The sequence below is a fragment of the Balaenoptera borealis genome (genome assembly GCF_965194805.1).
Source record: "Balaenoptera borealis genome assembly, chromosome: 6".
Lineage (NCBI taxonomy): Eukaryota > Metazoa > Chordata > Mammalia > Artiodactyla > Balaenopteridae > Balaenoptera > Balaenoptera borealis.
Window position 1 is genome coordinate 115327239 of NC_138863.1, and position 12170 is coordinate 115339408.

General features: G+C 39.6%; 1 protein-coding gene across 1 annotated transcript in view; it reads right to left on the reverse strand.

Annotated features, from left to right (window-relative positions):
• Positions 1-12170, reverse strand: part of LOC309631454 (uncharacterized protein) — a 126721-nt gene that overhangs the window by 45493 nt on the left and 69058 nt on the right. The window contains exon 6 of the mRNA XM_082397930.1: positions 6289-6363. Within this exon, the coding sequence (XP_082254056.1) occupies positions 6289-6363 (75 nt within the window). The remainder of the gene's footprint in view (positions 1-6288; positions 6364-12170) is intronic.

Genomic DNA, 12170 nt, shown 5'->3' on the forward strand with positions numbered 1-12170 from the left:
CCTAGTTTCCAGATTCCACACTTAAAGCCAAGCCTTTAATCACATACTTGTCCAAAGATCACATAGAGTGATAAGGCTTCACTGCCACAATTCTGATGTCAGAAACTGGAATACAGAGTGTTTTAGTTTTGTTTTTGTTTTTTATTGGGAGGAGGAATTTCTTTTAGCTTATGATTCAGGCTTAGATCTTCAGTTTTTCCTATTTCAGTTTTCAAAATGGGATGTAAATATATCATTCATATGGCAGTGAATTACATTCCTGGGATAAGATCCTAAAAAGCTCACATAATTCAAAACTTGCATAATTCTAAACAGATCATTACTCCAGAGGAATCAATATAATGTAAGAAATAGTTTCAGAATACATAAGCCTGTAAATTACAGAGTATTTCTTAGAGTAAGTTTTTAGTGCTTTTTTTCAAAAATAAACTTTTCCTTTGTAAATAATTTAGATTTATAGAAAAGTTTTGCAAAGATACTATAGAGAGTTTCCATATACCCCTCACCCAGTTTCCCCTATCATTAATACCTAACATTACTACGGTACATTTGTCAAAACTAAGAAACTAACTTCGGTACTATTCACTGAACTCAAGATTTTACTCAGTTTTTGTTAATTTTCCCATTAATGCTCCTTTTTTGTTGTTCCAGAATCCAATACAATTTGAAATACTTTTTAATTTTGGAAGGATTCACATTATTCAAAATTTGTGCAAACTGATAACATTTTAAAGTCACACTGTTTCAAATTTGTGAAATTGAAATTGGTACGAACTATAACTGCTGTTTATCCGAAGACTTTCAATAGCGTTTAAGGCAAGGATGGCTGAAGAATCAACCTACTGCAGTGGCCTAAGCCAGTGTTGTTCAAACTGGAATGAGGAGGGGAATGGAGAGAGTGTATTTTGTACTGGGTTTCAGCTGAAGATTTCATCTGAAGAATATCACTAATAAGAAAATCCAGTGAAAATATTAGAATACTTTAAGGAATACTAGAAACAAACAAGCCAAAAATGGAATATAACCATGTTATAAGAAACTTGCAGAAAATTGCCTTAGGCATCATTTTTTCATATAAATAGTTTAAGCTTTTTACTGCAAAGAGCACACATGCAAACTAGGTAGCCACATACATTGCACAATATTGCCCATTTCCTGTTACTATTATTAAAATATAAAGAGCCCTTACAAATCAATAGAAAAATGGACAGAGAGCATAGTCAATTTATGGCCAATAAACATCTGAAAAAATGTTCAAACTCATTTTCAAAGAATACAAATTAAACTGCAACATACTTTTTTTTTTTTTTTTAACTTATCAGCCTGGCAATGACAATGCAAAGTGCAGGCTGATATGCAAAGAACAAGGCACTTTCATACATTGCTATCAGGAGTAAAATTTGAAACTTTTTTTATGACAGCTTGGTAGTATATATGTTCAGTTACCTATTGCTGACTAATTAAAACATTCCAAAATGTAGTGGCTTAAATCCACAGCAATGTATTATGTCTCACATTTCTGTGAGTTGGCTATGTGGTCTTATGTGTCATGGAACGTTGTCTGGGGCCACTCATGCATGCTGGGAGCCCAGCCAGGGATGGAATGCCCAAGGCTTCCTTTCTTCCCCACATGACTTTTCTTTCCATTTGGCCTCTCATCATTCAGGAGCCTAGCCCAAGCATCCTTCGTGTCAGGTGGATTCCAAGAAAGCAAAAAAGGAAGCTGACAGATCTCTCAAGGAGTAAGTCTGGAAGTGATGGTATGCGGGAGCCCATTTGTACACGTTTATGACGGCCATTTATGCGTATCTCTTTCCTACTCCATGCTCGGTGATATCACATTGGTAGCTTGAAATCAGTCATGTTGGGTGTATTTATAGCACAGAAATTGTTAGATGCTATAAATCAGGGCTTGTAATTTTTTTTTCCAAGAGCTGAATTTCCAGAACACTATTTCCTGAAAGTCACACAGCTCCCTATCCATCACATTCTGTTTATTCAAGCAAGTCTCAAGGCCAGCCCAGAGTCCCTGTGGGAGGGGAAACAAACTCCACCTCTTGATCTGAGGAGTGGCAAAGAATCTGTGGTGATATTTAATCCATCACAGTCTTCCCTCTGGCCACAAATTATTTCTATTCTTTTCTCAGGCAAAACAAAACAGACCTCCTCCCAAGATACCTCAAAGTTTCATCCCATGAAAGCATCAGCCTCAAAGTTCAGTATTTCATGATCTGCATCATGTGCAGATGTGGCTGCAGCTCCTCTGGACCTAGAGAGCTGTGAACTGCCTTCTGTCCCAATTTCCCCCCACTCTTCCATCCCTACCAGGCATACAATGGTGAGAAAGGGACAGGAAAGCCACAATAGGTGCTCCCATTCAACAACACAGAGAACAGATCTACAGCAATTCTGAAATCTACTTGGACATAAGTTGTGAAATCCTCTACTCCCGGGCCTGGGAGCCCAGCTAGGGCTGAAACATCCCAAGTGACTTCTCATCCCCCTGGCTTCCTTAGTTGACCTCTCTTCATTCGGGAGTCTAGCCCAAAGTTCTTTACAGCGTGCTAGCTGGTTTCCAGAGAGCAAAAGTAGAAACTGCTACGTCTCTTAAAGGCTAGTCCTGGAACTGGAATAGTGTCATCATACCTAGTGTTGCCAGATTTAGCAAATAAAAATTCAGAATGCCCCATGAAAAGATGTTCAACATCACTAATTATTAGAGAAATGCAAATCATAATGGGATATCCCCTCATACCTGTCGGAATGGCTATCATCAAAAAGTCTACAAATAACATACTGGCGAGGATGTGGAGAGACGGGAGCCCTTGTACACTGCTGGTGGGAATGTAAATTGGTGCCGCCACTGTGGAACACAGTATGCAGGTTCCTCAAAAAGCTAAAAATAGAACTGCCACATAATCCAGCAATTCTACTCTTGAGTATATACTCTTGAGTATATATCTGGAAAAAATGAAATGCTAATTCAAAAATATACATGCACCCCAATGTTCATAGCAACACTATTTATAATAGCCAAGATATGGATGCAACCCAAGTGTCCATCAACAGAAAAAACATTAAGAAGATGTGGTATATATACCACATTATATATATATATATACACATATATATATGAATATTACTCAGCCATAAAAAGAATGAAATTCTGCCATTTGCAGCAATGTGGAATAAATCAGACAGAGAAAGACAAATACTATAGGATATCACTTATATGTGGAATCTAAAAAATAATACAAATTAATGTATGGGCAAAACAGAAACAGACTCATAAATATAGAAAACAAACTTGTGGTTACCAAAGGGGAGAGGGAGAAGGAGAGGGACAAATTAGGGATATGGGATTAGCATATATAAACGACTATGTATAAAATAGATAAGCAACAAGAATATATTGTATAGCACAGGGAATTATAGCCATTATTTTGTAATACCTTATAATTGAGTATAATCTGCAAAAATACTGAATCACTATGCTACACACCTGAAACTAATATTGTAAATCAGCTATATGTCAATAAAAGTATAGGTTGCCCAGTTAAATTTGAATGTCAGATAAATCACAAATATTTTTTTAGCATAAGTATGTCCCATTTTTCTGTTTATTTGACATTCTGATTTTACTGGGCATCTTGTATTTTATCTGGCAATCCTACTTTCACCACATTCTGAAGGTCAAAGCAAGTCATTCAAGGATAAGGAAAGGAGACATCATTTTTTTTCAAAAAAATTATTTTGTTTTGAAGTACAGTTGATCCACAATGTTGTATTAATTTCTGCTATACAGCAAAGTGATTCAGTTATACATATACATACATTCTTTTTTATATTATATTCCATTATGGTTTATCACAGGATATCGACTATAGCTCCCTATGCTATACAGTAGGATCTTGTTGTTTATCCATTCTATATGTAATAGTTTGCATCTGCTAACCCCAACTTCCCACTTCATCCCTCCCCCACTCCCCCTCTCCCTTGTCAACACAAATCTGTTCTTTAAAGATGTCACTTTTTGATGGATGAGTGGCTTGCTTGTACAGGGAGGGGAGAAGTTAATGATGGTCATTTTGCAGACTATCACACTTAACAAAAGCCTTGAAAATGTGCATCTCATTATAAAACCAGTGATTCTATTTCTGGGGATTTTTCTAAGCACATGAGTAAAGACGTGTCAAAGATTTAGCTACATGAAAGTTTATTGTAGAATTGCTTGTAATGGTGAAAAATAGGAAACAACCTAGATGTACAAAGATAAGAAATAAGTATATTTATTGTGGTCCTAATATATGCAAGACACTGAGTTGAGCCCTAAGGAGATAGTGAACAACACAGAAAATCTCTGGCCTCAGAAATCTTAAAGGCTAAAGGGGCAAGGATGACATTAAACAGATAATCATACATTTGACTGATTGAGTATAAGTGTGCTAATTACCACAAAGGAAAACTACTGGGTGCTATGGAATCACCCAGGGATCTAAACTGCTAAGGGCTGGTTTAGGAGAAGGGGCAGGAAATAAAGGGAAAGGATGAGGGAAGAGAGTATGGGGCAGAGCGAACAGCAGAAGGATTCTAAATGTATATTTATTTACGTGGAAATGTGATCATAATAAACAGGTATGAGGTGCTCATTACACCTCCAAGTGGCGATGTCAAATTGTATTTAGATACACAAGTTGGGATGCGGGGGAAGGTTAGATCTGGATATATACACTTCAGAGTTACAAGTCTATAGTCACTAGGCAGTGATATAAGAAGAAAATCAGGGGAGTGGGCTATCACAGAAGCCAAGAAAATAGTTTCAAGCAGAGCGTGGTCACTTGGGAGAAATACCCCTGAGCTGTTATGAAAGATGAAGGCAAAAAGTGACCACGGCATTTGGTAACATGGAGGTCACTGACGAATCTTTTAGGAGAAGTTTCCCATGTAGTGGGGAGGATAAAGGTCTAATTGAAATGGATTGAGGAAAGAAAATACGTGATGTAGTGGGGAAAGCCATTTATTTGAGAAGTTTTGCTGGGAGAGAGCAGGAAAATGGGGCAGCAGCTAGAAGACAGGAATGGGAGGTCAAGAGCAGGTTTGCTGGCTGATGGCAACAGCCCCCTAGAGACAGGGAAATTGAAAATGCTGGAAAGAGGGGTCTATTTGTAGGAGTAAAGTCTTTGAGGAGGTAAAAGGGCATGAGGTCCACAGCACAAGGGAAGGGTTGGCCTTAGCTAGGAGCAGGGTTGTTTCTTCCTACAGTAGCAGATGAAAGACAGTGGGTCCTGATTCAAGAGGCTGCAGAGACACAGTGGAAGGAAGATGAGAGACTGCCTATTCACTTCTATTTCTCATGAAGCATGAATCAAAGCCATCTGTAAGAAGGAGAAGGAGGAAGGGGGAGATTAGAAACAGGTTCCCCAAGTATACTTTACATCTCATGTTGATCATGCTAATTTGAAAATTGTACATGTATAGACTCTCACACACCCAATAAACTCTGCAGTTTCTCAGGATCCCAAACAAGAAAAACAGTGAAGGGGGAGGGACTTTCTTCGTGGTCCAGTGGGTAAGACTACGTGCTCCCAATGCAGGGGGCCTGGGTTCGATCCCTGGTCGGGGAACTAGATCCTGGCATGCATGCCACAACTAAGAGCCCGCGTGCCACGACTAAGACCCGGTGCAGCCAAAATAAATAATAAAAATAAATAAATATTTTTAAAAAAAGAGTGAAGGGGAAGCCTCTGTAAGCACCAAGAACAGTAGAACACCAGTCAAGATGAATTTATTGAGGAGTTTTATTTAAAAGCCTTAGGGGAATTTCATAATCTTGTATTAAAATTCATCAGTGTCAATTCAGCAACAGGAAAATTCCTAAGTCATAGAAGGAAGTACACATGAAAGTACTGATCAGGGTCATGCATTTTAGTCAGAATTAACAGAGACCCAGCGACGTCAGTTCTAGTGATTTAACCAAATGAATTAAATTAGCAAAGAGACTAAATAAGTAATTGGATAATGCATTTCCCATGACCAAAGCAGACTGGACATGAATAGACTCCTGTGAGATAAAGTCAACGTGATAAAATGCAGTACACTACTGTAAATTGCATAAACTACCTAACTTGACACTAAGACTTGATACTCCTGGGAGTATTTTTTCAGAAGCTATTAGAAAAAATGAAATTTGAGAAGAGCTTTTGGGTCATCAGTGCTCTATATTTAGAATCTTTAAATAATCGTAGATCCCAGCACTTGGTCACCAAGAGAGAAATAGAATGGGGTTACCTCCTCTTTTCACTGCTTTTCTTTCTTGTTGAACACACCAGAAGTTTCTGTGATGCGACAGATCACATTCTAAGACTTAAAAATAGATGTTACAATTTTCAGGTGAGATTGAAAAAACATTATGATGATTTAAAGTGTAATAGTAACATTATTCACATTGCAATACAATTTTTTCTCTTTGGCCACACCGTGCGGCATGCAGTACTTTAGTTCCCCCACCAGGGATGGAACCCGTGCCCCCTGCAGTGGAAGCGCGGAGTCTTAACCCCTGGACTGCCAGGGAAGTCCCTGCAATACAAAATTTTAAAAGAGCAAGCATTTATTGAGGACTTACGTACCAAGCACTGTTCTTTGAACTTGGTGTACGTATTATCTTACGTAAATTTCAAAACTCCTAAAACACCTTTATGCGGTAGGTTCTAGCACTATCTACATTTTGCAGAAAAGGGAACTTTGGTTCATCAAATCCAACGTAATAAAAATAGACTCAAACAAATATTGCATACCTGTTCCATGCCAAGTATATTACTATGTTCAGGGGATTTTGTGTGGTAAAAATGAATGAGGTCCCCAACTCATAGCCTCCTGAAGGAGATAAATGAGTAAACAGATGACCTGCATTTTAATGCAGCACGTTTTGTGACAAGATGAATAATTAAGTTTGCTTGGAAGGTCAAAAAGGTTTTGAAAAGGAGGTGACATATGAGTTTGTAGGATGAGCAGCTGTTAGAAGAAAGGCAGAGGAAACAGGAGTAAAGGTGTGCAGCTGGGACAACGTTCTGACCACACTGAAAACTGAGAGTTTAGCATAGCTTAAGTAGGAAGTACCAGTTAGGGAGTGTGAGATATAAGGCTGGAAAAATTAGGTGGGAAGCAGATTATGAGCGTCTTGTGTGAAGCTGAAGAGTTTGGAATGGATTCTGTAGCCACCACAGCATCAGAAACTTATATGCACCGAGCAACATGGTTAACTTTGATTTTTAGGAAGTTAACTCTGGCACTAGCCAGCTATGCTTACTGGAGGCAAAATCCAACCATTTCTCCTTTTTTCCAGTTCACCATCCTGGTCCAAGTGAACATCATCTCCTTCCTAAATTATTATAGTAGCCTCCTAATGGGTTTCCCTACTTCTGCCCTTAATGTCCCCTCCTCTCCTCCTGAATCTATCCTCAAGAGGGTCAAATCATGTCATTCCTCTGTTCAAAATCCCCAGTGGCTTCTCGTTCCACTCAGAGAAAAAAATCCAAATCCTTACAGAGGCTACCAGGCCCTGCAGGACTGGACCCCTCATTAGCTCTAGGTACCATCTCCTACTCCTCTCCCTCCAGACAAGTGGGCATCCTCCAACACAACACATAAGCTGCCACCTCAGGCAATTTGTACTTCCTGGTCCCTCTGCAAGACCCACTCTTCTCCCAGGTATCTGCAAGGTTCAATTCCTAAAGTCTTTCACCAAATGCCATCTTTTCAGGGAGGCCTCGTTTATCTTCCTTTGTCTAAAATTGCTATATTGGGGAAGGGGGGAGGGATAAATTGGGAGATTGGGATTGACATATACACACTACTATATATAAAATAGATAACTAATAAGAACCTGCTCTATAGCACAGGGAACTCTACTCAATACTCTGTAATGACCTATATGGGAAGAGAATCTAAGAAAGAGTAGATATATGTGTACGTATAACTAATTCACTTTGCTGTACAGCAGAAACTAACACAACATGGTAAATCAACTATACTCCAATAAAAATTAATTTAAAAAAGCAAATAAAATGCTATCACACACTTACCTGCAAATTCTCATTTACTCCCTATCTGCCTCCCTGCTTTATTTATTTAATTTTTTGGTCAGCACTTATCACTATCTAATACAGCCATATATTTTACTTGTTTATCCTATTTATTGTCTACAATGTTAGTGAGGAGTCCAGCTCCTGATTAAAAACCTATGTGTGATTTTTCAGGCCTGACCATAGGTAATTACAAATGCTTTAAGCCAGGAGGCCTCACGGGGTGGGGGGAGGGAATGGGGGAAACTGCCCTTCCCCACACAGTCTCAAGGACGCAGAGCCCCCAGGAAGTCATGCTCTTTCACTCCTAGCCCTGGGGCCTTCATTCCTAGATTTCTTTATCTAAGGCCTTGGGCAGAGATCTGCAGGCACCTCTGCTGTGACCTCCTTATGGGGAAGAGGGGAAAACCTTGAATACTCTTTCTTCGCTCTGACTCGGTACCAGCTACTTTTCCACTCTTAACCCCAGCGCCCCCTACCTCACTTCACCATCCTCCCCACTCTTCCATAAGACTGCAGGAGACCTCCACATCTGCACTGATCCACCTGACCCCCACTAGCATACCATTTCGTGGGGGAAATAAAACAGGAAGGAGTCTGCACTTTCTCCAGTTTTAGACTCTTGCTTATTCCATCACAAGAAGTGATTAAAAGTTTAACTCTGATTTTCAGCTTGTTTTAAACAGCTACTAGGACAGCTTGCTTTCTCTCCCAGCTCAGCTGACTTCCTGACAGTTAGCTTCACAAAGGCAAGGCTTTGGCTTTTGTTTTTAATAGACTTTACTTTTTAGAGCAGTTTTATGTTAATAGCAAAATTGAGCCTCCACACACGTGTAGCCTCGCCCATTATCAACATCCCCCATCCGTGGTACATATCACCCAGAGTCCATAGTTTACCTTAGGGTTCACTCTTGGTGTACATTCTATGTATTTGAGCAAATTGATAATGATAGGTATCCACCATTATGGAATCATACCGAGTAGTTTCACTGCCCTAAATTCCTCTATGTCCTGCCTATTCATCCCTTGTAGCTCTGGCAACAAGAAATCTTTTTACTGTCACTATAGTTTTGCCTTTTCCAGAATGTCATATCATTGGAATCATATAGTATGTAACCTTTTCAGATTGGCTTCTTTCACTTAGTAATATATATTTAAGGTTCCTCCATGTCTTTCCATGACTTCATTGTCATTTCTTTTCAGCACTGAATTATATTCTATTGTCTGGATGTATCACAGTTATTTATTCATTCACCTTCACTGAAGGATCATCTTGGTTGTTCCAAGTTTTGGCAATTATGAATAAAGCTGCTATAAATATCTGAGTGCAGGTTTTTGTGTAGACATAAATTTTCAGCTCTTTTTGAGTAAATACCAAAGAGCACAATTACTAGGTCAAATGGTAAATGTGTAATTTTATAAGAAACCACTGAACTGCCTTCAAAAGTGACTGTACCATTTTACATTCCAACCAGCATGAATGAGAGTTCCTGTTGCTCCACATCCTCATCAACATGTGGTGTTGTCAGCGTTCCAGATTTTGACCATCTTAATAGGTGCATAGTGGTATATCATTATGGTTTTAATTTGTATATCCTTGATGACATGATGTGGTGCATCTTTTGACATGCATACTTTCCATCTTCTTCAGTGACGTGTCTGTTAAGGTCTTTGGCTCATTTTTCAATTAGGTTGTTTGTTTTCCTATTGTTGAGTTTTAAAGAATTCTTTGTACATTTTTGGGTTTTTTTAGGTTCTCATTAGTTACCTATTTTATACGTACATAGTAGTGTATATATGTCAATCCCAATCTCCCAATTCATCCTATCCCCCCTTTCCCCTTGGTATCCATACGTTTGTTCTCTATGTCTGTGTCTCTATTTCTGCTTTGCAAATAAGATCATCTTTACCATTTTTCTAGATTCCACATATATGTGTTAATATACAATATTTGTTTTCTCTTTCTCACTTATTTCACTCTGTATGATAGTCTGTATATTTTGGATAACAGTCCTTTATCAGATGTGACTTTTACAAATATTCTTTCCCAGTTTGTGGCTTGCCTTTTTAATTCTCTTGACAGTGTCTTTCACACAGAAGAATTTTTAATTGTAAAGAAGTCCAGCTTATCAATGATTTCTTTCATGGATCATACCTTTGGTGTTGTATCTAAAAAGTCATTGTTATCCCCAGGGCCATCTAGATTTTTCTCCTATGTTATCTTCTAGAGGTTTATAGTTTTGTATTTTACATTTAGATATGTAATCTCTCTTTAGTTAATTTTTGTAAAAGGTGTAAGGTCTGTGTCTAGATTTATTTTTTTGGATGTGCATGTCCATTTATTGAAAATACTACCTTTTCCCCATCATATTGCCTTTGCTTGTTTGTCAAAGATCAGTTGACTAGATTTTTGTGAGTCTGAAACAGGAGGGAAGGGGGCAGGGCACAACATTTAATAGAACGACATAGCCCGAGGACATGACATAAACTGATTAGAACAAAATAGGTCCAAGATGGTGGACAAGTCAACTTCCACTAGATCTTTTTTTTTTTAATTAATTAATTTTATTTTATTTATTTTATTTTTGACTGCGTTGGGTCTTCGTTGCTGCGTGTGGGCTTTCCCTAGTTGTGGCGAGCAGGGGCTACTCTTCATTGCAGTGGGTGGGCTTCTCATTGCAGTGGCTTCTCTTGTGGAGCACAGGCTCTAGGCACGTGAGCTTCAGTAGTTGTGGCACACAGGCTCAGTAGTTGTAGCTCACAGGCTTTAGCGCACAGGCTCAGTAGTTGTGGTGCACGGGCTTAGGTGCTCCACGGCATGTGGGATCTTCCCGGACCAGGGCTCAAATCCATGTCCCCTGCATTGGCAGGCGGATTCTTAAGCACTGCACCACCAGGGGAGCCCTCCACTAGACCTTGAGCCTCAGTATACGCTCATTGTAACACATCAGCAAGCTAAATGACACACCCACAGGTGACATGACAGTTCCAAGGCCGACCATAAAGTTCAAAAAGTGGGCGGTGGCCCGATTTCTGGAAATTCCCACCCTTTCTCCAAAATAGCTGGAATATTCCTCCCACTCATTAGCCTATGAAATTACCCACCCTTATAAAAACTGACAACCCCATACCCTGGTGCTGCTCTCGCTTTCTGAGATGGCCCACACTCTGTCTGTGGAGTGTGTTTCTTCCAAGGCCTCTCGCCTTCTGAGATGGTCCACGCTCTATCTGTGGGGTGTGTTTCTCTCTAAATAAATCCACTTCTTACCTATCACTTTGTCTCTCACTGAATTCCTTGTGTGATGAGACATCAAGAACCTGGGCTTCATTAAGTCCTGAGACCAGGTGTGTGATCTCAGTTAAAAGTCCCAATCTGGGTTTTGGCTGAGTTCGAGTCCCGGTATGTGGTTTCAAGTCCCAATCTGAGTTACACAGTTTCAGGTGTACTTCTGGCTTCTCAATTCTATGCCACTGATCTATTTGTTTGTCTTTCACCAATACCACACTGTCTTGATTACTGCAGCTTTATAATAAGTCTTAAAGTTGGGTAATGTTAGTCCTCTGGCTTTGGTCTTCTCCTTCAGTATTGTGTGGCTTACTTGAGGTCTTTTGCCTCTCCATATAAACTTTATAATCATTTTTCCAATATCCTTAAAATAACTTGCTGGGATTTTGTTTGGATTGCCTTAAATCCAAAACCAAGAAGGACCCTGTGGGGCTCCTGGGCATGGAAGCCTTTTTGTCCCCAGTTTCTTGTAGGCAAGGCTCCAGCCTCCATGACCTTCCCTGAGTTCCAAAGGGCAGATTCGAACAATTGCTAATCAAGGGAGGAGCAGCCAAGAAACCACCTATCTAATACAGCCAAGATTTAAAGGGACCAAAGAAGCTCATCAAGATTAGGAGACTGACCACCCGAGACGAGATTAAGGGAGTGCACACCCTGCTCACACCCTAATCTTGTCAGCAACCCCACCCTTGAACTGTTGCTATAAATCTCTTCATCAAATCCTCCCAGGTTGGGACACATAGTTTTTGAGGGCAGGAGCCCACTCTGTCCCCCTTTGCCTGGCAAAGCAACAAAGCCATTCT